Raw genomic sequence first — 24,119 nt, 5'->3', positions numbered from 1 at the left:
GAAGGTGAGAAAGAAAGGAGATGGAATGGGTTTGATGGAGAAGAAAGAGAAAAAGAAAGGTAATAAATGGGAGAGAGAAAATTTGAATATTTAAATTAAATAGTATTTGGTATGCAAAATTACTTGAAACCCATATCCTAAATATTTTAAAAGAGAAAAAGTGAAGGGTGATTTTGTCCAAATGAAAAGGTGTAGGTTGCTAACTTACTCCTTCAAAAAAAATAAGTGGGAGTAAGTTAGGAGTAATGTTTCATCCACACCTCTCTTTTGAAGTGGAGAGGTGGAATGGTGAGAGAGATAGGAAGAAAAGAAAAAGTAAGAGAGAGAAAATATGAGATGTGATAGATGATAAGATGAGAGAGATAGAAATAAAAAGATGCGAAAATGGAGTGTTTAAAATATGAAGTCGTTAGATGGACATTAATTTTATTTAATCTGAACCATTCATGATTAGATCTAACAGTCGTTATTTATTCTCATTTTCTCATATAAGATCACATTTCTCATAAGATATATATATATATATATATATATATATATATATATATATTGTGTACTCCATATTGAATAATGTTATCTTCACACCTCAAAAATGAGGTGTGGAGAGGTGGAAGAAGAGAGAGATATGAAGAAAGAAGAGAGAAAGTAAAGATGTGATAGATGATTTGATTGATAGATAAAAGAGAAATAGATAGAAATAAAGGTGGAAAAGAAGTGGAAAGATGTGTATATATGATAACCCAAGACTAATATTTGTCCCTGAGGGTTACCTCAAGTGGTAAGAGCTATGCGACATAAGGGTTGGAAGAGGGAAAAGTCCAGAGTTCAAACCCTGAAAGGAAAATTTGAAGAAATTTTCTAACTTACTAAAATCTAACTACTAACATTTGCCTATAAAAAAAATCTCGCGTTCCACGAGTTTATTTACAATAATTTTTAATACTGTATAAAATTATTATAGTGTAATTAAATAAATTAATACATAATAAAATAGTTTTTATTATAAATATAACAAAAGTAATTGTGTTGAGACATTTGAATAAATAACATTAGAGTTTTTTTTTTCTATTAAATTGCTTAATAATTGACATTGAAGTAATTTAACAACTTGTGTACCTGTTATGTAAATCTGATTGTAAACTAACATTGATATTCATGAGAGGGAGTATTGTTCCTAAGAGGTTATTATGTTATTTAATCATATATTATCCTTTAAAAAAATTCATAATTTATTTATTTAATAATAACAAAAAATCATAAAGTGAAGTAAAAATATTTAAAATCGAATAATAAGTTTTAAATATAAGTTATAATAACATGTTTTTTATAATTTTTATCAACAATGAAATAATTTTATCTTTTAAAATCATACTCCCTCCGGTCCTATTTATAAGCATGAAATAGAAGAAAAATCTTGGTCCTTTTTATAAGAATCAAATGAAAGTTTGAGCTATATTAATTATTTTTTTCCAATGATGCCCTTATTAATTCTAACTTGTAAAATGTGTCTCATTAATTATTATTTCTCTTTCCCACTTTCCAACACTAATAATAAAGGGTAATTTTGGAAGTTTATTTTGATTCAAGACATATTTAATGCATTTTATCTAGTTTAACTACATTTCTTAAACTATGTGAATTTTTTTTTTGCTGCTTATAAATAGGACCGGAGGGAGTAATAAGTTATAATTTTAATATCATAAAATATTATTTAGTAATTTTTTTTAATTTATTCGTCTTTGGTCATAATTAATTTTCTCTGTTATCCTTTCTCAAGTTATTTTTACTACTATATAATAGGTCAAAAAGCATATTCAAAGAATGTGTTTCAAATAATATACACATACGATAATGTTAATAGTAAATAGCTTACAGAGAAAATAAAAAAATACCTTATCGAGACATTTGATTAATTTTTAAACTATTTTTTATAAATTATTTGTAAATAAATATTATTTTACTTTTACTTAATTTAAATTCTTAATACTGTTTGCATATAAATATATTTCTTAATTTTTTTTAACATTTTAAATTCTTTCCTCAATTTATGGTTGATAATTAATATTCTAAGTAATTTAATTAATACTTAATACATTTCTTTTATAAGAAACTGAAAAGTTGATATTTAAAAAAATTAATAACATAAAATAGTTATAAATAATTTATTACTATAGTTAATAAAACAAAGCTCATGTGAATCTTAAAATTATCTTCCAAAAATAAGATTTATGTAACAATTTCAAAAATTTATATTTACAAAAAACATTTAACCATTGACTAATATATACTTAATATGGTTATTTTATATAAAAAAGATTACTTTTTGTAATTATTTTATCTTTTATTTTTTCTCAACTTTAGGTTGATAATTAATATTTGAAATGCTTCTTATATTTTAATTTTTAGTTATATGCATAAGAAGTTTTTAAATTTAAATATAAATAATATTGAGAATAAATAACTCATTAATCTTGCCACTAATGTAAAACTCAAGTCAAATTTACTTATTTATTTATTATTTAAATTATTAACATGAGTAATTAGGAATTATCTAGCATCCACCACCACCACCGGTTTTTTTTCCCTTTGGCTCTTTGGGCCCTTACTCTTGTAAATAGAGGGTTAGAGTACCCCTAGTACTCCTATCAATACATTTTTGCTTACCCAAAAAAAAACCATGGTGGATGAGTAATGAATAATAAAGTGGATTGTAGTTGTAACAAAAAGAAAGTGGATTGTAGTTTTTTATAGTATTTTATTTTATCATCTAATGTATTTTATACAAAGAAATTAGGAATTATTATTTCAAAAAAAAAGTAATTAGGAATTACTCCCTCCGGTTCTTTTTATAAGAAAACTTGACCAAATCACACAAACCAAGGAAACATATATTTTTTATAAAATAAACTACTATACTTAATTCCAATGATGTTTTTTCTTTTTTACAAGAACAATTACACTAATTACCATAAATGTTAACCATGCCTATTGGATGCTTGCAATTTCCCTCCAAAATTTTGCATTGAGAATATGTCTTTTTGCATTGAAATTGATTATTTGACTTAATTTTATAAAAGTGTTTCTTATAAAAAGGACTAAAAAAAATTGTCAAAGTGTTTCTTATAAAAAGGACCGGAGGGAGTATCTAGCATCCACCACCACCACCACATGTTTTTATGAACTGTAAACACTGCAACCAAACTGTTGTGAATTAGCTCCGAGAAAGAATAGCATATTCGATCTTTTTTAAAGAATTTACAGCTTTTCAAACAACTATTGTTTTCAATGTTTAGAAAATTGGACCGGTCACCGAACCGGTCCAAACACTGGTTCAAGTTTTATCGAGGTTTAACCGTTAATAATTAAATTATAATATTATTATTTTTTATAATATGTAATATATTTACACAAGATTTTAAGAAATTTAGACTAATTACGGGGATTTTGTTTGGTTGGGTTTTGTTGATTTATCCTATTTGTGAGAGAGTGGTTCAAATGAAATTTACCTATCCAATAATATATATCTTTTGCTATCAAAAGAATTATTCATCTTATATAATTTGTATGATAAAAATAAATAATAAATGGTTAAAAATTGAAAAAGGGAAAAAAAATACAGACTAGTTCAACCTGATTTTCAAGACTAGTTTTGACCCCGTTTTGATTTTGGTTCAACCCTGCTAGTTTCCAATCGGACTAGTCCGATTTTCTAAACACTGATTTGTTCACGTTACAAGCTTTATTTCACATATTTTACAAATAAATTCTATATATATATATATATATATGTTTACGAGTTATACCAATATTACACCACCCAAACAGGTAGTACGCCAGACAAAGCCAAGAAATTAAAGTATGATCTTTGTTGGTTTAATACCATAGTTTACAGCATCAACACTGTCAATAAAAGGAAATTGCTTTATATATAAAAAAAGATATCTAATTAACGAGGTGAGAGGAAGTTTAACTCACTTCAAGATGTTGCAGGCATAACAAATCAGGATGGAGATCTTGCCACTACTTCTGGAAATGATTGATTTTGCCTTGATTATGGTTAAACCAAACTTCTCACAGAAATTAAGATGGATTGTGGGAACTAGGCGCTGGGCTGTGCTAATTGGTATAGTAATTAAGAATATGAGTTTGGTTCACTAATATATATACTATGATAATTAGTAAAGGCATTATTGACAGAATTATTAAACAAGCATGGTTTTAATTATAATAAACCAAACTTCCAAGTTGATAACATGGTTTGCATTGTTATAATACTATATATTCTTCAAAGACTAGTACTCCATGAATCTAAGGCTAACCGAGTAAAACATTGACTTGGGATTATATTGCTGGATCCATACCTGCATCCTCACATGCTTCAATTCACAAACTATTGACTCACTATTTGATGTCGATTCACATGGTGAGTGTTATTCCCTCACATGCCATAGGTTAAGGCTAGAGAATTAATGGAGTGATATATTATGTGTAAATGAGAATATATAATACAAAGCTGATAACATGGTTTGCAATTTTATAATATTTTTTTTGGTTCAAAGTCCATATAGCTCGCTTAAATTAATTGACTACCGAGTAACACTTTGACCTTTGGGATCCCCACAAAAGCTATAAAAAAGTTTAAGTTGATCAACTTTGTAAGTTTACATGTTTGTAATTGAACGATTGTGTAAAACTTTTTACACTATCAATACATAAAAATTAATATCAAAACTTAATCATGGTGAATTAATTGTTTTGAAAGTAAAATGGGTTCACTTATCATGTAATTTAAACTGTATGGTGATCTGAACTCAATATAATTCAAGAGTGAATACTGAATACATCTTAGTTTGCACAGTGTAAAGGCAATTTTTTTATAGCGAAACTTTATCCCACGGTCTTCGTAAAATTCTGTTCAAGTTCTTCAAATGCTTCAGGCTTCCACCATGGAGCCAATAGTAACAAGGCACTGAAATAAAATACGGGACATTAGCGGTCAGATAACTCATATTCACATCAATAATAACTACTATAGCAAACTCAAATCGGGAATCCCACATGGCAATCTTCATAGACTCTGGTCTGATATGGGTAGCGATATTATAACATTGTGGGCTTCTCAAATATGTAAATCATGGCCGGGCAACCCATGATCCAAACGGGTCAAAATCCATGCACAAATAAAAAGGCACAGCGCTCGCGGTGGGGCCGGGGACCTAACACTTTTTTGCATATTCTAAATGTTGTTTCATTTTCTCTGCTCTCAAATTTGCTTAGCTAGCCCAGATAGAAAAGTTCTATACCGGAACATTGGTGCTCACCGTTGGGCCGATAGAAATTCTTCCTAGGCTTCAGAATCATCAACAATGGTGACTCGATTCAGGGCGAACGGAGAGAGGAACCAAGTCCCTCAAGATAATGTTCTTCCCGGCGTTTTTCAACGGATCATGGAGGATCTCAATGACCTCCGCCAGCATAATCAACAGTTACAAACTCAACTCACTGAACTTAATCAGATTCGAGGGCTACGAGAGGGAGATCAGAGAATGGCAGAGGCTGTTGGTCAATCTGCAAGTGTACAGATACCACCCGGTTTTAAAATATCGAACCACAGGGATTGTGAGTGAGAATTGTGGGTTTAAGCTCAAAGCTTGTGAGTTTTGAAAACAATAAAATTCCGCAATTGAATTTGTTTGATTGCAAAGAAGTTGGCAAAAGAGCAATGATGAAAATGTTGAAAATATCAATTGATAAAAATGCTTTGGGTTGTCGATCATCCAATCCACTTTAGTCTACCTATCCTATGCATGTGAAACCTTGATTCAATCCTTGCTGTTCTAGCCTAACTAATCACTTATTGATTCCTCACATAAGCAATTCTCTCAAACTAAAAGCTAAGCCCAATTCCTCGTGTACTTTGTCACTCAATTGAGGTTTAGGCATACATATTCAGGCCAACAAAACCCAACCCTTTCTCTATTCCTAGTAGCAAACATAGAAGGATCAATTTCAGTTCATGTTCCTAAACTACAACAAACTTCCTGAGCGCTAGTGCGGAGCGCTCAGGCGCCTTTGGTGCTCAGGAACTTCATTTTTTTGTGTTTTTTTTCTTCTAAAAAGGGCTATCCTAAAGCAAACTAAGGCATAGGTAAAAACAAAAACATTGGTTGTCTCCCATTCAGCTCTAAGTTATAGTCCAAGGTAGACTCTCCTTCCTTTGGTGTTAGGAAGGAAATTCCTTACCATCAATATTCTTACCACAAGTTTGCAAGGAAGGAACCTTGCACAAAATCTCTGGAGCAAATCCTCCCAAGAGACAATATCTTCTTGCTCATCTAACCAAGCCCTAGCTACTCTTGCCAAGGAATAAGGGAAAAGTTTAATCTTTAACTCATCATTTGAAACACCTTCCATCTTGACAAGAGAACTAGCTTGGGTAAACTTGACCATGTGAGCATGGAAATTCTCGTACTTGGACCCCCATACTTGTTTCCACTAACAAGCTTGATGAGAGCTGGATTGAGCTCAACATCTTTTTCTTTTATCTTGGGGATCTCTTCCGGAACCTTAGGCAAGCTCTTGATCACATCACAAATAAAATCATCAACAAGATTAGTTTCTAACATGGGATTGAAAACAAAAAACCTTACCTTGTCCTTACCAACTCGGAGAATGAGCTGACCCTTATCAACATCAATCTTAGCTCTACCAGTAGCTAAGAAAGGTCGGCCAAGAGTGAGAGGAATCTTCTCATCTTCTGCCATGTCAAGCACAACAAAATCCACAGGGAACACGTACTTGTCAACTTTCACCATCACATCTTCCACAATCCCATATGGTGTTTTTAGGGATCGGTCTTCCATTTTTAAGGAGAGCATAGTATGGGTAAACTTTCCTAGGTTCAGCCTTTCAAACATGGAAAGCGACATCAAGTTGATGCTCGCTCCCAAGTCACACAATGCTTCCACTTCCGATAAACCCTCAATCTCCACCGGAATAGTGAAACTTCCGGGGTCTCTCATATTTCTAGGCATTTTCCTTTGCAAGATGGCACTACATTCTTTAGCCAACATCACTGTTTCATCAACCTCCTTCAAAATTCTTTTCCTACTAAGGATGTCATTCATGAACTTAGCATAGATAGACATTTGTTCCAAAGCATCGGAAAAAGGAATATTAATATGGAGTTTCTTGAAAACATCCAAAAATTTAGAGAACGTTTTGTCCAAGTTCTTCTTGGCCAATGCTTTAGGGAACAAAACCTTGCTAAGCTCAGGCGGAGGATCATCCGCCACTCTAGCTTTGATAGGAACAACAACTTCCCCCTCAACTATCTCCTCACTTTTTTCTCCCTCTGTTTTTTTCTTCAATTCATTCAATACTCTCCTACTTCTAGTGGTTACAACATAAGCATTTTCTTGCTTAGTATTAGGAATTGTATCGGAAGGAAATTTACCTTGAGGCCTTTCGGTTATTTGCTTGGCCAGCTGGCCAAATTGGTTCTCCAAATTCTTGAAAGCCGCCTCTTGGATTTTGTAATTATTTTCAGTTCGGTTGATGAAGCTTTCAACCAGCTCCTTCAAGCTCTTCTTACTACCACCACCATCAACTTGCTCTTGAGTTTGATGCGATTCTCTTGATGTCTGGCCTCGATCACCTTGATTAGGAAATTTCCGCTCGAAACTACCTCCTTGACCATTGTTACCTTGCCTCCAAGAGAAGTTGGGGTGGTTTCTCCACTAGGATTATGTGTTTGAAAATTGGTCATTCCGAGCTTGACCTATGGCCTTTACTTCTTCTTCTGGTCTAGTCTCAGTACAAATTTCACTATCATGCGACCCTCCACAAGTCACACACTCCACCTTGGCTACTCTAGCACCGACCACTTTGGTCGCCTTCATTTGGCTCTGAATTTCAGTCAATTGCTTGGAGAGTTGCTTGTTGGAGGCAATAAGTTGATCATAAGCTTCAACTTCTAACACTCCTCTTCGGGCTTGGCAATCATTGTAGGATCACGCGCTTACCACTACGCCAAAACCAATTGGTGTTAGTGAGGGCGCAACGTTATTTCTTATAGCGTAGCAGACAGCGCCCCGTTTCGAATGCTACCTGCAGGCAGGATGCTGGCCCACCTGGACCCAACAATCCCCCCCCCAGCACCTGCCAGCCAAACTAGCTGCACAGCATGCCTTCCGTGGGATTCGAACACGGGACCTGGCTCTGATACCACTTGTAGGATCACGCGCTTACCACTACGCCAAAACCAATTGGTGTTAGTGAGGGCGCAACGTTATTTCTTATAACGTAGCAGACAGCGCCCCGTTTCGAATGCTACCTGCAGGCAGGATGCTGGCCCACCTGGACCCAACAATCATTGTTAGAGTTCATGGCTCTCACATCCATCCTGATCACTTGGGAATAAAGCTTGGGAAGAATATCAAGGAACTCAAAAGGTTAATAGCACAAAGATCCTTAAATCAAGTGGAAATTTCACACAACCCCTAAACTTACTTAAAATGCAAGAAAGGTCCTTATAAAACTAGAAAATTACCAAAGCAAAGCAAAAACACAAATAAAGATAAAAATGCATGAGAATGCATGAAACACTACATGAGACAAAAGAAAAAGACTCAGAATTATCAAATAAATGACCCTTAAATCAAGACTAAAAGAGGGTCATCAGAGACAGTGGTGGATTTCCAACCTTTCATGGAGGAAATAATAAACACAACCGTTCAGGACAATTTGAAGAAACTTGTTTTAGACTCTTATTATGGAGATACCGATCCGAAGGACCATTTGGTATACTTTGATACCGAAATGGTTATAGTTGGAGCATCCGATGCTTTTAAGTCAAAAATGCTCCCATCAACTTTCAAGAAGTCCGCCATGACTTGGTTTACAACGCTGCCATCACGATCTATTGTCAACTTCACATAATTGTGGGCGAAGTTTCTTTCTCAGTTTTCAACTAGTCGCGCACAAAAGGTTACACCAGCGACATTGTTCAATGTGTGCCACAACTCGAAAGAGACATTGCAATCATATATGAGGCGGTTCAATCAGTTGCCAGTGCACTTGGAGGACAAGATGCCTAAGATTTGCATCGCTGCGTTTAAGTTAGGGTTAAAGTCAGGAAATTTGAATAGAAACTTAAGCAGGAAGCCTGTAACGACAATGGAGGAATTGCGAAGTTGAGTTAAGGGCTTCATCAGGGAGGAATAGAGCGATCAGATCAAGAAAAACCACCCTAATGCGGAAATTACCGGGCAGCAGCAGTTTGATTCGAACCTTACGAAAATCGTGGGTATGGACACTCCATGACTTGGACAAGAAACCAACGGGATCGTGCGGTCCCTCTGACGGTCAATTTAACAGAAGCCTTGCACACGTGTTTGGAGGCAAATGTTATTCACTTCCCAAAACAACCAAAACGTCCACCGAGCAAAAGACAGGAGAAAGTGGTGTGAGTACCATAGAATTGCTAGACACAACACATATGACTGCTTTACAATGAGAAAAGAAATTGAGGAGCTGATAAAAGCAGGCTGCATGAAACAACTGGTGGGGCGAAAGGATTCAGATGAAGCTAGAACTTCTATAACGCGTGATGATGAAGGAAAGGAAATTGAAGCTGCAGAAAAGACAGGGGAGAAAGGGGGAGAAATTAAAGGGCGAATCCATTCCATTTTTGGAGGATTTCATGGCGGCGGGGTAACAAATTCAGCTTGTAAATCGTATGTTCATTCTATGAACGCAGTATATTCCAATGATTGGGGAAGTTGTGGAATCAATCAGCCCGACATCACTTTCAATGTTCGAGATTTTGAAGGGGTTCAACCTCATGAAGATGATACGATTGTAGTAATGCCGAAGATTGTTGATTATGATATTGAAAGGGTAGTGTTAGATCAAGGTAGCTCAACAGATTTGATTTATGGTGACGCTTTTGAAAAACTTGGGCTGACAGAATCTGATTTGTTACCTTATGATGGGGCGTTGATTGTATTTTTTGGGGAAAATGTATTTGTTAGAGGTTATGTGGAGCTAAGTACAATTTTTGGTGAAGGTAAGAATGCAGAGTCCTTCGCCATCAAGATTCTGGCGGTGAAGTGTACTTCGCCCTATAATGTACTCATTGGAAGATCGTCATTGAATAGGCTTGGGGCGATCATCTCATCGAGGCATTTAACGACTAAGTATCCTTTGAGTAAAGGGGGCGTAGGGATTTTAAAGGCTGATCAAGTTGTAGCCCGAAAGTGTTATTCAGTAAGCTTCAAGCAGTATGGTCACATGGGAAAGAAGGTAGTAAAAGAAGGGCATCGTGTGTATGAAGTCAATATAGATCAGACTGGAGTTAATTTGGACCCTCGAGATGGATCCTATATCACAAGATGACTTCTGAAGAGGAAACTAAAAAGGTAACAATTGGCGAACGAAATTTTAAGGTTGGAGTTAATTTGACTGCAAACTAAGAAGATAGCGGAGAATATGGACTTGATTGCATGGAGCGCACATGACCTTCCTAGGACTGATCCAAATTTTATTTTTCACAAGTTGTCTCTCAATCCTGGGGCGAATCCAGTTGTTCAGTTCAAAAGGAAGATGGGTGAAGAAAAAGCATTAGCTGTGAAGGTGGAGACCAACAAGTTGCTCGAAACTGGTTTTACAAGGGAGATGAAATATCCAACTTGGCTAACAAATGTAGTTATAGTGAAGAAAGCGAATGGTAAATTGCGAATGTGCACTAACTATACAAATTTGAACAAGCATTGTCCAAATGATTCTTACCCCTTGCCGAATATAGACAAATTTGTTGACAGGGTGTTAGGATTTGGAATGCTTAGCCTCATGGATGCATACTCGGGTTACCATCAAATCAGAATGTATCAGTTTGATGAAGAAAAGACAACATTCAAGACCAACTAGGAAAATTATTGTTACCAAACCATGCCTTTTGAGCTGAAGAATGCAGATGCAACATATCAGAGGCTAATGGATAAAGTATTTGACAAACAAGTGGGTCGTAACATAGAGATCTATGTGGATGATATGGTGGTTAAGTCTGAGGAAATGGTTGCACATTGCACAAATTAAGCAGAAGCTTTTGGGGAGATTAGAAAACATAACATGCACCTCAATCCTGAGAAAGTTCAATCGGCATCCAGAGTGGAAAGTTTCTAGGTTTCATGATCACGAGAAGAGGAATTGAAGCAAATCCTGACAAGTGCAAGGCGATCCTGGAAATGCAAAGTCCTGCGTCAGTCAAAGATGTACAGAAGCTAACTGGAAGAATTGCAACTCTATCAAGATTTTTGCAGTGTTTGACAAAGAACAAAGCTTTCAAGTGGACTGAAGAATGTGAAGAAGCATTTCAACGCTTGAAGGAACATTTATCTAAGCCCCCATACTATCCAAGCCCATTTCAGGTACCCCGTTGTCAATGTTTATTTCAAGACCAGATAATGCTGTTAACTCTGTTTTGTTACAAGAAATAAAAAATGATTTGAGAATAATATACTTCGTAAGCCACGCCCTACAAGGGGCAGAGGTAAGGTATCAAAAGATAGAAAAGGTTGCTTTGGCTTTAATTATCTCCGCCAGGAAGTTAAGACCTTATTTTCAAGGCTTTTCAATCAAAGTCAAAACTGACTTACCGCTGCGCCAAGTATTGCAAAAACCTGATCTTACAAGGCGAATGGTTTCGTGGGCTGTCGAGTTGTCAGAGTTTTGAATCACATTTGAAAGGAAATGACAGGTCAAGGCCCAGGCTTTAGTGGACTTTGTCAATGAAATGTCTCCTGATGAAAAAGTCCCAGATAGGGACGAGTGAGTTTTGTCTGTTGATGGGTCCTCAAACGTTAAAGCAGTGGGGCTGGAGTAATTTTGGAGGAATCAAGTGGCGTCACTATTGAGAAGTCACTTAAGTTTGATTTTAAAGCAAGTAACAATCAAGCAGAGTATGAAGTGATAATAGCAGGGCTGAGGTTGGCGATCGAAATGAGAGTTCAGTGTATTTTGACCAAGACGATTCACAGATAGTTTCCAAGCAGATTCAAGCGGAGTACCAGGCGAAGGATGCTAAATTGGCCAAATATTTGTTGAAAGTATAGAATTTGCTGAAGTAGGTAGACAGATTGAAAATAGATCATGTCCCAAGAGAAGAAAATACCAGGGCTGATATATTGTCAAAGTTAGCATGTTCAAAGAAGCCCGAAAACAATAAGTCAGTAATTCAGGAAATTTTGAATAGCCCAAGTATAGAAGCTGATGATGTAGTGATCACAAACCGGGGGTTCAACACCATGTTTCTCCAAGAGCTTCACAACATCATGACTTTTGTAGTACAAAGCATCCGCAAGAGGCTGTTGAACAAAACCGGAAAGAAACTAGGTAGTATAAGTTGAAATTTGAAACCACCAACAAGAAATGAGAGAGTGAAGGGATGGTATAGAAGCATTACCGTGCTACCCCAACGATCTTGAGTGTCAACCTTGGCACCTCGTTGGAGCAACAAGTCAACAACGTCGGTGCGGCGGTGACGTGGAGGGCGGTGCAGCCATCAATATCCCTGAAATTGACGTCGCTCCCGGCGTCCAGCAGCTCCGTGATCCCTTCCAAGTCGCCTTCATTGGCCAAATACATCAACCGAACCGTTGGGTCCACTGCGTCAGTAACTGAAGGCTCACCGGCGGCGGCAACGGCGGAGGAGTCTTCGTGGTCCGGCGCCAGTGAGGATTGGCTGCCGAGGGAGAAGCGACGGTGGAGCTTCTTGGTGCTGTTGTCTTCCATTGAGAATGCAGAGAGACCTAATTGGAGTCAAGAGTGGAATTGTTTGTTTGGATAGAGAAAGATTCGAAAAGGAAAATTGGGGAGAGAGAAAATGTTGATAAGAAGAATAAAGAGAGAATGAATTGAAAAGATTTATGCTATTTTTGGAAATTCCCGCGGTGGTTGGTGACTTGGTGGGTATTTGATTGTTGTTGATGTGTGTTCATCTAAACTTGACGTCACTCCCTTTCTCTCTTACTTGATATTTGATATTTTAATAGATATCTGTCATCGAAAGATATCTCAAGTGATAATATTGGTGGACATATTGGTTGGGGAGGGATTAATCCTAGATGTCACATAATATATAAGGTACTCATAAGTAACTCTGCGGTAGAAGAACTCAACGGGCAAAAAAAGCCGTGTTTAACCGATCAATACCACCCCAAGGGGTTGAGAATCGGTTGAACAAGTCATCCTTTAAAAGTAGTCCCTTCCTTCTTCCTCAATTTTTCTTCCTCCTCTCTCAAACCCTAGCCATGGCCATCTAGCTCACGTTCAACCTCCTTTCTCCTTCGTTCTTTTAGCCACGACGATGCAACATTCCTCCCTCCACGGTGGCGTTTACAGGACCAAGGTCGCTCCTTTCTTAATGACAATGACGTTTCTTCTGCAGCGGTGCCGGTAGATTAGTGGCGTTTTTGTACATTATTGATATTTAATTTTTGGGTTGTTATAAGTTTGTTGTATGAATTTTCTTTATTACTGAATCTTATAAATTTGTATTTTATGGATCAGTTTATTTCTCTTTTCTTTCTATTGTTGAATGATAGAGAAAAAATGATTATTTTATTTTAAGAACTGAGAATCAGAGTGACTTGTGGATCTTGTTTTTGATCAACCATTCATGCTTGCCGTCTTTCTTCAATGCCAGTATCTTATAAGCAACATTGCTTATTCTAAGAACTCCTCTAAAATACCAGCATTGAAGATGCTCTAACCATCCCACAATTTCTTCTTGCTATAACTTTATTTGCAATAATAAGTTATTACTCAATCTCATTTTACATATAAGTGTTGCTATTTTTGTTTTCTCTTCATATGCATGTATGTTGACTGCTTGTAAGGGTTAATGATGATATAGTAGGAAACAAGTCCAACATTGCTCACTTGGAGACAAGATCAATGATTTATAATCTGGAGGATTCCACTCTCAATTACCTTAAGGGCTCGTTTGGTGGTAAGGATATGATATGATATGTGAACATGATAGCAACATGATATAATAAGAGCAGGATAGACTTTTATTATATCCTGTGTTTGAGGTGCATATGATAAGGACAAGATATGATAAGGAAAATGTATTATATTTATATTTGAATAAAAAATGCATTTAAAATTGATAATTCTATTAAATTTAATCTCTTTACATTTTCATGAATGAGTCTATATTTTAAAATAAATAAAATAAATTTAAATTTTATTAATTAGTCTATTTTATTGTTTTCAGGATAATCTATATTTTAAATAAAATTATGCAGTTAACCAATTAGTTTTCACTTAGTTGTGACACGTGATAATTAGCAATAAAAGTTAACTAAATTAAGAATATTATTATTTCAAAAGTACTTTATATTTAAATTATACATTATAATATAAGTAGATATGTAGTTTTAAATAATAGGAGATGGAAATAGAAAATTAATATATTACTATTAAAAAATCAATATTTGTAATCAATGGTTTTCACTTAGTTGTGACACACTGACACGTGATAAACAATAAAAGTTAACTAAATTAAAAATATCATTATTTCAAAAATACTTTATATTTAAATTATTATATAAGTAGATAAATAATTTTAAAATAATAGGAGATGAAAATATTAAATTAGTCTAATATTATTCATAAATCAATATTTTTATGTGAGTAGTCTATTTTACTATTTATGAATAATAATTTTATTTATTTTTTATTTTAGTTAAATTAATTTATTTATTTATTAATTAATATTATTATAAATTATAAATTATATAATATTGAAATAAATTAATTTGGAGTTAGGATACTGAAAGAAAATATATAACTGGTATGCTATCCTGTTCTATCCTAGTTCCCCCCTCATGATAACTTTTACACATGATTGACAGGATAAGATAGGGGACATGATAGTGTTATCCCATCCTGCTGGCGCAACAAACAACATATAACAATATATGATTATTATCCTATTCTATCCTATAATATCCTGGCCACCAAACGGGCCCTAAGACATTTTAGGTTAGACTTATCTTCTAGTCTAGCCACTCTCTTGGACCATCACCATACTTTTAGGCCCGCCCACACCGAACCCAGTAAGGGGTATTAGAGCCCACTTGCCTAACAGCCTACGATCAAGAAAAAAAAATCCTAAGAAAAAAAGTGGCTCAGATAAAAAATCTATCAACTAAAAACAAACAACCATCGTCTTTCTCTGGCTGAGCTCTGGGTTGAAAAGGGGTGGTTTGTAGATGTTTCAGTTCTGTGGATGCTTTGACGCGCCACTGTACCTTTGTCGTCACCGTACAGTAGCTGCGCCTTCTCTGCATCGTTCGCAACCTTCCTCATCCCTCCGTTCTGTCCTCCTACTGGTAGATCTGTCCTCCTACTGGTAGATCTGCAGCCTCTTTTTTTTCCATGGTGCTAGTGTTGCTAACTTGACTCCTCTTAGTACCGCCGTTGAAGCTTTGTTTGCTTCTTTGAAGGCTTTTCAGTTTGTGCAAATCCGGCTGAGTCGGTTGATTTGCAGTGGAGCAGTTGCTTAAATTTGTAATTGTAATCTTATTACTGTTCGGAAAGTCAAGTTGCTATGCTAGTGTTCTTAGGTTCTCAGGGTCTGTATGATTTTCTTAGTTTGTCTGGTTGCTTAGATCAGCATGAGTGAGCATGCCTTAAGCTTAATTTGTTATTGGTTTATGCATTGCAGAATCACGTTTAGGGTTTAAGTCCCACTGATATAAGTGCCGTTAGACAATCTTTAAATGTTAATCTTTGCACCGTTGACAAAAAAAAAAAAAAGTACAAACTCAAGAAAAACTAGTCTAAACCCAACAAGTGTACAATCATTCAATTAGCCATAAAAAAAATAACAATCAACAAAGCCAAAGAATCAAAATAAACCTTATTTAAGAATGTAAAAATAAAAAAAGTCAATGAAAAAACACACCGCTCACAGGCTTACATCTTGGCACAATCTATTTTTGAGCAACAAGGTAAAGGGGTTACCTTCCATCAACATGACTATATCCGTATATCGACACTTACATGTGATCTCTAATATTCTTGGCACCTTTTATGATATCTTGGATAAAATCACCCTCGTACCTGCACGAGTATACACAAAGCTTTTCAATTCATTTATGCGCACAATTTTTATATTAATCATAATTTATTGGTACAAAAAGTATAAAATTATGCTTGACTGATAGATCTTTGGAAAAACATTGTGACACAAAGTACAAAACTACATTGCAGCTTTAAACATGACTTGAAGTTGAAAAACACATAGCTTTAAATAAATGTAATTGAACTAAAGTATTTCACATACCTACTATTTTCCTTACAATGCACAATAATGATATATACACACCTCATTTTTTAAACACTTCATTTTCACCTCTTTTTGTTTCTATTTCTCTCCTCTTATCATCTATCAAATCTCATACTTTCTCTCTCTTACTTTTTCTTTTCTTCCTATCTCTCTCTTCATTCCACCTCTTCCACCTCAAATGAGAGGTGTGTAAATAACATTATTGTTTTCCTTATAGTGGAAAGCTTTCAAGTCGCAAACTTGAGATAATGATGACCTCCATTTCTTCACATTCTCAGAATCTTTTCCAAATCTTGTTTCTTGTTTGACCGTGGCATTTTCGTAACTATTTCTCTAATGTCTCACGTCTGAGGGCTCCACTTTATAAAAGATTGGCCAAATGGTAGAGGGTTGCATGCTTAATGGGCTTCTATATTATGGGCCTCAAGTTACAATGCCAATTATAATTAGTTAATATTATTTCTATGTTTATTTCTAGTTTGTTATTTAGATCATGTTCTAGAGTATTCTACTTTCTATGATGGTGCCACATGTAAGGTCACCTTTCATCCCTTAGAGTGGATAATTAGTATAAGTTGTATGGTTTCCATTATGGAATATTAACAAGAAAATTGTCAAACTTTTATTTTATCTTCTTTTCTTAGTTTTCTTTTGGTTTTCTTCCTTTGATTTTACTTGGTAGAGTTTCTCTCTACCAATTTGGTGCTTTCATTAGTGATCTCTTCCTTCCATTGCATCATGGTGCTCAGCTATGATGTATTATTATCCATCCTCTCCGCACAACGTGATCCCAGATCCATCTTCTACACCCATTATTCACCTTCCTGCCCCGCCATCAATGGTGAATTTTCAGGATCAATATCTGCAGATCCGTGGTTCCTGGATGAAGTATCATACCAGCACACCCAGCCACCTACAATCCCACCACAACCCCCACCCGTTCACCACTACCAACATCTTTTTCTCCAACATGAGCCAGGTCCTTTCTCCCATTCTCAACAATCATATTACCCACAACCTCCTCCCACTCATTTTGCCCAGCAGATTCCATGTTCACCACCCACCTCTTCACCCACGTTGAAACTCATCAAGTTCTCTAGATCGGATCCGAATTTTTGGCTGATGAACACAGAGTTGTATTTCCTACAGCACCCATGGCCACTGGAAACTCGGTTTGATTATATTGCCCTGCATCTAGAGGGATTTGTGTTAGAATTTTGGGTCACAAATGTAACTTTTAATTGTGTTAGGGCCATTATTTAATTAGCCAAAACTAAAGTGGTCTATTTAATATTGATCTTATGGCGAAGGGCATATGTGTTATGAAAAGGTATTGTGCAGATATCATAAGACAATATTCTAATTTGATGAGGGGCCAAATTAGAAATATTGAAAACATAATTGTAACTGATGCAGTTACTTATAGGGTTATGGTCCCCAATTGTAGATACAACGTAACAACGTAAAAAGTTTCTCCTCATCCCCATCAGAGGAGAACATCAGGAAACCCTAAGGGTGATCTACAATTAGAAGATCACAACCCCAGATCCTTCAGCGATTCCCATGGCTCATTCAGGTACGCTTCCGCTCTAGATCTTCATCATGTTTTTCGGGTATGGGTTAATCAAGTGTGGTTTAGGATTATGCTCCTATTTTCTATATGGGTAGAAAAGCATGTGGTTAGGAACAAATCCTTATTTGTAAGAAACCTACAAGTGGTATCAGAGCCACCCATGCCTGATTCATGTATGTTTTTGGTAATTTTTGAGATTAGGGTTCCAATTTTAGGTTCTTAATTCATGTTTTCTGTTTCGGTTTGTTTTATAAATTAGAAATCATGGATTTTTTTTTTTGGCAATCGGTTAAGTCACTCAATTAAACTACTGATTCAGGATTTCATCGTTTTTTAATTATTCACGGTTTATGCCATGGTTATCAAATGTTCTCAATGTTTATCTGTTTCGTTGATGAATATTGGGTTTTTGGAATAATTTATAGGTTTCGTTAATATTGGGTTATCACATTCAGTATTTGAATGATGAATGCATATGGGAATTCAAGTCTCGTTTCTTGTTTGCAATATGGATATATTGATTGTGAATCAATTTATGTTTTCTGGTTCACGTGAATCATGAATTCACTTTTTCATATATGTAAGATTTTGAATCTGACATGTTAAAAGAGATTACATAATTGTGAACCATGCTTCTGATTCGTTGATAATTCGGCTATGGGTATATGGAAAATTATTAGTGTGCGTTCAATTTTTGGCTATGGTTTGTATTTTTTATACAATTGTTTAATATTTTAAATGAGTCAATTAAAATAAGAAAGTCACAAAAGTGACCTCTTTTTTATGGAGATTACTCATAAGAAATATTAAAAGTTTGTGTGTGTGTTTAGCCATGCGAGTATTAATGGACCCCAAAGGAAAAGTTAACGCTTGGCCGGATTTCATACACACCTGTGATGATAAACATGTGATAATTTTAAGGGTTTACATGTGAATGATAAATCAATCCAAAGAATGGTTTGTTATTTGACATGATTTATTATCAATGTTTGATCATTACAACAAGAGTACCCCTAGCAATTTGTATTACTGTCAAAAGACATGATATTGATGGTGCACTAGGTATCTTGAGATGAGTTATGCCACTATTTGAACGTATTGATAATTCAATTTTTCTTAATGTGAGTATATTTATAGTATTTGTTTTTGTTCTATTTTTAGCAACTATTGGTTCGATATCTGCTAATCTGAATTCGGTTCCGGTCCTTGATGGAACAAATTTTAAGGACTGGAAAGAGAAAATGGAAATTGTTCTTGGCTGCATGGATCTTGACCTTGCACTAAGGGTGGAGAAACCCGCTTCTTCTACGGAATCTAGTACCTCTGAACAGAGGAAAGATTATGAGAAGTGGGATCGCTCCAATCGCATGAGTCTTATGATCATTAAGCGCGACATTCCTGAGGTCTTTAGGGGTACTATCTCGGAAGAGATAAAAGGTGCCAAAGATTTCCTTGCTGAAATTGAAAAGCGCTTTGCAAAAAGCAATAAGGCGGAAACAAGTACTCTTCTTCAGAACTTGATTTCCATGAAATATCAGGGCAAAGGAAATATAAGGGAATACATTATGGGCATGTCAAATATTGCTTCAAAACTTAAGGCGCTAAAGCTTGAGCTGTCGGATGACCTGCTCATTCATTTAGTATTGCTTTCTCTTCCTGCACAATTCAGTCAGTTTAAGATATCTTATAACTGTCAAAAGGAGAAATGGTCTCTAAATGAGCTCATTTCATTTTGTGTGCAAGAAGAGGAAAGGTTGAAGCAAGAAAGGAAAGAAAATGCTCATTTTGTTAGCACCTCTAAAGACAAGGCCAAAAGAAAGAAAACTGTTGAGCCCAAGAATGAAGCTGCTGATGCTCCAGCACAAAAGAAACAGAAAGAGGGTGATACCTGTTACTTTTGCAATGTGTCTGGGCATATGAAAAAGAAATGTACTAAATATCATGCTTGGCGTGCAAGGAAAGGTACATTTTTTGCTTTGGTCTATTCTGAGGTCAATTTAGCTTCAGTACCTAAAACACTTGGTGGTTAGACTCTGGTGCAACTACTAACATCAGTGTTTCAATGCAGGGTTGCCTAAGCTACCGGAAGCCAAATGATGTTGAAAGATACATCTATGTTGTAGATGGCAAGACGGTGGAGGTGGAAGCTATAGGGCATTTTAGATTATTATTGTGTACTGGATTTTATTTGGATTTGAAAGACACTTTTGTGGTACCGTCATTTAGACGGAATTTAATTTCAGTTTCTAATTTGGACAAATCAGGTTATTCATGTTCATTTGGAAATAGTAAAGCCGAGTTGTCTTTTAATTCAAATATTGTTGGAACCGGTTCACTTATTGGATATGATAATCTGTATTTGCTGAGCACTGTAGCCACCTATAGTGAATCCCTGAATGTGGAATCACGTGGTACTAAGCGTAAAATTGATAATAACAATTCAGGAGCATTATGGCACAAGCGCCTAGGTCACATCTCTAAAAATAGAGTTGAGCGGCTAGTGTCAGATGGAATTTTGGATTCCATTGACTTCACAAACTTTGATGTTTGTGTTGAATGCGTTAAAGGTAAACAGACCAAAACAAAGAAATTTGGTGCATATAGAGCTACAGGCGTCTTAGAATTGATACATACGGATATTTGTGGACCATTTCCAACACCTTCTTGGAATGGTCAACAATATTTTATATCATTCATAGATGATTATTCGAGATATGCATACTTATTTCTTATACATGAAAAGTCTCAATCATTGGATGTGTTCAAATCATTTAAGGCTAAAGTTGAGAACCAACTCAACAAAAGAATTAAGAGTATCAAATCTGACCGTGGTGGTGAATATTACGGTAGATATGGTGGTTCAGGTGAACAACGTCCAGGGTCTTTTGCCAAATACCTAGAGGAATGTGGAATCGTCCCACAGTACACCATGCCAGGGTCACCTAGCATGAATGGTGTGGCTGAAAGACGAAACCGGACTCTTAAGGATATGGTAAGGAGTATGATTTGTCATTCTACTTTGCCAGAGTCACTCTGGGGAGAGGCACTAAAGACTGCAGCTTACATTCTAAATAGAGTGCCAACTAAAGCAGCTGCCAAAACACCTTATGAGCTTTGGACTGGGCGAAAGCCTAGTTTGAAACATTTTCATGTATGGGGATGTCCAGCTGAGGCAAGGCCTTATAGGCCAAATGAAAAGAAATTGGAATCCCGAACACTAAGCAGCTACTTTATTGGTTATTCTGAAAGATCTAGGGGCTATAAATTTTATGATCCCAAATTAAAGACAATTTTTGAGACGGGAACAGCCATGTTCTTTGAGGAAATTGAGTTTGGAGGGGAGAACAAGATTAGGGACTTTTCTTTAGAGGAAGAGTCGGTAACAATTCCAAAACTGATTCATACAGTTGCTTCTGATGAAGCAAGTACGGAACCTCTACAAGACATTGTTGTTGAATCTCCTCCTACTCAAGATGATATGGTGGTTCATGAAGAACAAACTCAAGATCCTCAAGAACAAGTGTTACAAGAACCAATACCTTTGCGGAGATCCACTAGAGAAAAGAGAAATGCTATTCCAGATGATTACATAGTCTTTCTCCAAGAACATGAGGAAAGTAATGGTATGATGGAAGCTGATCCAATTAACTTCCAGCAAGCCATGCAGGATTCCAACTCTGAAAAGTGGATTGAAGCAATGAAGGAAGAGTATAAGTCCATGCAAGACAATAAGGTTTGGGAACTTGTCCCATTACCGGAAGGTGTGAAACCCATTGGTTGCAAATGGATATTTAAGACCAAGCGGGATTCTAATGGTAATGTGGAGAGGTATAAGGCTCGTCTTGTGGCTAAGGGTTATACTCAAAAGGAAGGGATTGAGTTTAAAGAGACTTTCTCTCCGGTTTCATCGAAAGACTCTTTTAGGACAATCATGGCTCTTGTTGCACATTATGATTTGGAACTCCATCAAATGGATGTCAAGACAGCGTTTCTCAATGGAAACATTGATGAGACGATCTATATGGTGCAACCAGAAAACTTTGTGTCAGGAGACGCAAAGAATACGGTTTGCAAATTGACAAAATCCATTTATGGACCAAAGCAGGCATCTCGTCAGTGGTACCACAAATTTCATGAAGTAATTCTCTCATTCGGTTTTGAGGTGAATGTTGTTGAAGATTGTGTGTATCACAAATAAAGTGGGAGCAAATATATTTTCCTGGTTCTGTATGTTGATGACATACTGCTTGTCACTAATGACATAGACATGTTGCACGAAACCAAGAGATTTCTATCAAGAAATTTTGAAATGAAAGATCTTGGTGATGCTTCCTTTGTATTAGGAATTCAGATACACCGAGACCGATCTCGGGGTATTCTGGGATTGTCACAAAGGAGCTATATCGAAAAGGTACTTAAAAGGTTTGGCATGCAGAATTGTACATCAGGGGATACTCCAGTTGCTAAGGGAGACAAATTTAGTCTCAATCAATGCCCAAAAGGAAACTTAGAAATTCAGGAGATGCAAAAGATTCCTTATGCATCAGCTGTAGGGAGTCTTATGTATGCCCAAGTTTGTACGCGTCCAGATATAGCGTTCATAGTTGGGATGTTAGGTAGATATTTGAGCAATCCAGGAATGGATCATTGGAAAGCAGCCAAAAGGGTTATGAGGTATTTACAGAGAACAAAAGATTATATGCTCACATATAAGAGGTCAGACCAATTGGAGATCATTGGATATTCTGACTCTGATTTTGCTGGATGCCAAGATAGTAAGAGATCCACTTCAGGCTATATCTACATGTTGGCTGGTGGTGCAGTTTCTTGGCGTAGTGCCAAGCAAACTCTCATAGCTTCATCCACCATGGCAGCAGAATTTGTAGCATGTTTTGAGGCATCTAACCATGGGATTTGGCTGAGGAATCTTGTCACTGGGCTGCGAATTGTGGAAGGAATTGAAAGACCGCTTAAGTTATACTGTGACAATAAATCAGCCGTCTTATTTTCCAACAATAATAGGAGCTCGACCAAGTCAAAACATATTGACATCAAGTTCCTAGTTGTTAAGGAAAGGGTACAAAGTTGACAGATTTCTATAGAACACATAGGGACAAACTCCATGATAGCGGATTGATAAGTGCTCATTTTACGTATATTTGAATATCATTTTAAGCACTTATTTGACTTGTATGCTTGCATTTTTATCATTTTATCCCCAAAGTAATTGATTTAGTAAGTACTTAGTTTTAACTTAGAAATAATATAAATATTATATATTTCATGAGCTTAACTTGGACTTTTGATGCAGGGAAGATATTCATGAAGAATCCAAGTTTAAAGTGAAAAATTGATTATTTAGAGTTGCAGAGCGCTGAGCACCCAAAAAGGGGCGCTGAGCACCCAAGTAGCTGAAGAAACCCAATGCTGAAGGAAGCAGAGCGCCTGGCGGCCTCTGATGAGCGCCCAGCACCCTGTGACCGCCCTAAACACTTATTAAAGGGCAGAAACTCGTTTTTTGACCCATCTCTCCTATTCTCTTCGAAATTCTCCCAATTTTGGCACCAAAACATATCAAGGGAGCTTGGGCTTCATGGAGGAGAGGTCCCTGGGTTTAGGATTGATGGATTGAAGCTCCGGAGCATGGCGGCGACCGCCGAAGACCGTGACTGCTTTACTATGATTGAATCATAAAGGTTTAGCCAAAAGCAGTACAAACAACGAGGAAAAAACTTTTATCAAATTTGGCGCCGTTGCCGGGGATTGTGTTTGCTATGTTAGTGAAGCTAGTGGAATGTTGATTTGAGTTGTAAAAAAGGTAAATAGTGTACATATTCTATGTTTTGTTCTTATGTGTCAATTTCACTTATTTGTTCTTGTTATTAATGCTTGTTGTAGCCTGATCACCTATAACATGATTTGAGAATTGAAATTCTTTGAATCTGACCTAGAATGAATCAGCTAGTGAATCTAATCCTAATTAGGTCATTAGTCATGAAGTGATGATTTTGATACATAAGTGTGTTGTATATATGTGAATTGTGCATAGTTGTTTGTGTTTTCTTGCTCTTGGTCTCTTGTTTGTGTTTTATGTTCCCTAAGGGATTCCCTACTTTTGGTTCTTGAATGATCTTTTGCAATTTTTCATGATCAAAACCCTCTTTTGAGTTATGTGAATCAAGATAG

General features: G+C 36.1%; 3 protein-coding genes across 3 annotated transcripts in view; 2 read left to right on the top strand and 1 right to left on the bottom strand.

Moving 5' to 3' along the window:
- LOC130733199 (uncharacterized) overlaps positions 1–4,136 on the bottom strand; it is a 13,308-nt gene extending 9,172 nt beyond the window's left edge. Inside the window, exon 1 of the mRNA XM_057585317.1 lies at positions 3,976–4,136. The gene's annotated coding sequence lies outside the window, so the exon portion shown is untranslated. The remainder of the gene's footprint in view (positions 1–3,975) is intronic.
- A 5,377-nt stretch (positions 4,137–9,513) lies between these two features.
- Positions 9,514–10,398, top strand: LOC130748833 (uncharacterized). Its single transcript, XM_057602110.1, has one exon. The coding sequence runs from the start codon at positions 9,514–9,516 to the stop codon at positions 10,396–10,398; it is 885 nt and encodes a 294-aa protein (XP_057458093.1).
- An 8,506-nt stretch (positions 10,399–18,904) lies between these two features.
- LOC130748735 (uncharacterized) lies at positions 18,905–20,704 on the top strand. Its single transcript, XM_057602013.1, has 3 exons — positions 18,905–18,995; positions 19,095–19,895; positions 20,002–20,704. Exons 1-3 carry the CDS (start codon positions 18,905–18,907, stop codon positions 20,028–20,030), a joined length of 921 nt encoding a protein of 306 aa, XP_057457996.1. The 3' UTR covers positions 20,031–20,704.
- Positions 20,705–24,119: the final 3,415 nt, after the last annotated feature.

The sequence above is a fragment of the Lotus japonicus genome, chromosome 1, assembly GCF_012489685.1.
Source record: "Lotus japonicus ecotype B-129 chromosome 1, LjGifu_v1.2".
NCBI classification, from domain to species: Eukaryota; Viridiplantae; Streptophyta; class Magnoliopsida; order Fabales; family Fabaceae; genus Lotus; species Lotus japonicus.
Note: the sequence above shows the minus strand (reverse complement) of the source record. Positions and strands in the feature narration are given on the sequence as shown.

Bases quoted from the DNA above. Each gene is read 5' to 3' on its own strand.
- LOC130748833 (XM_057602110.1), top strand. From the start codon at position 9,514: ATGAGAAAAGAAATTGAGGAGCTGATAAAAGCAGGCTGCATGAAACAA.
- LOC130748735 (XM_057602013.1), top strand. From the start codon at position 18,905: ATGATTTATTATCAATGTTTGATCATTACAACAAGAGTACCCCTAGCA. The intron at 18,996-19,094 runs GTATCTTGAGAT...TTCTATTTTTAG, and splicing joins TGATATTGATGGTGCACTAG to CAACTATTGGTTCGATATCT. The intron at 19,896-20,001 runs GTACATTTTTTG...GTTTCAATGCAG, and splicing joins TGCTTGGCGTGCAAGGAAAG to GGTTGCCTAAGCTACCGGAA.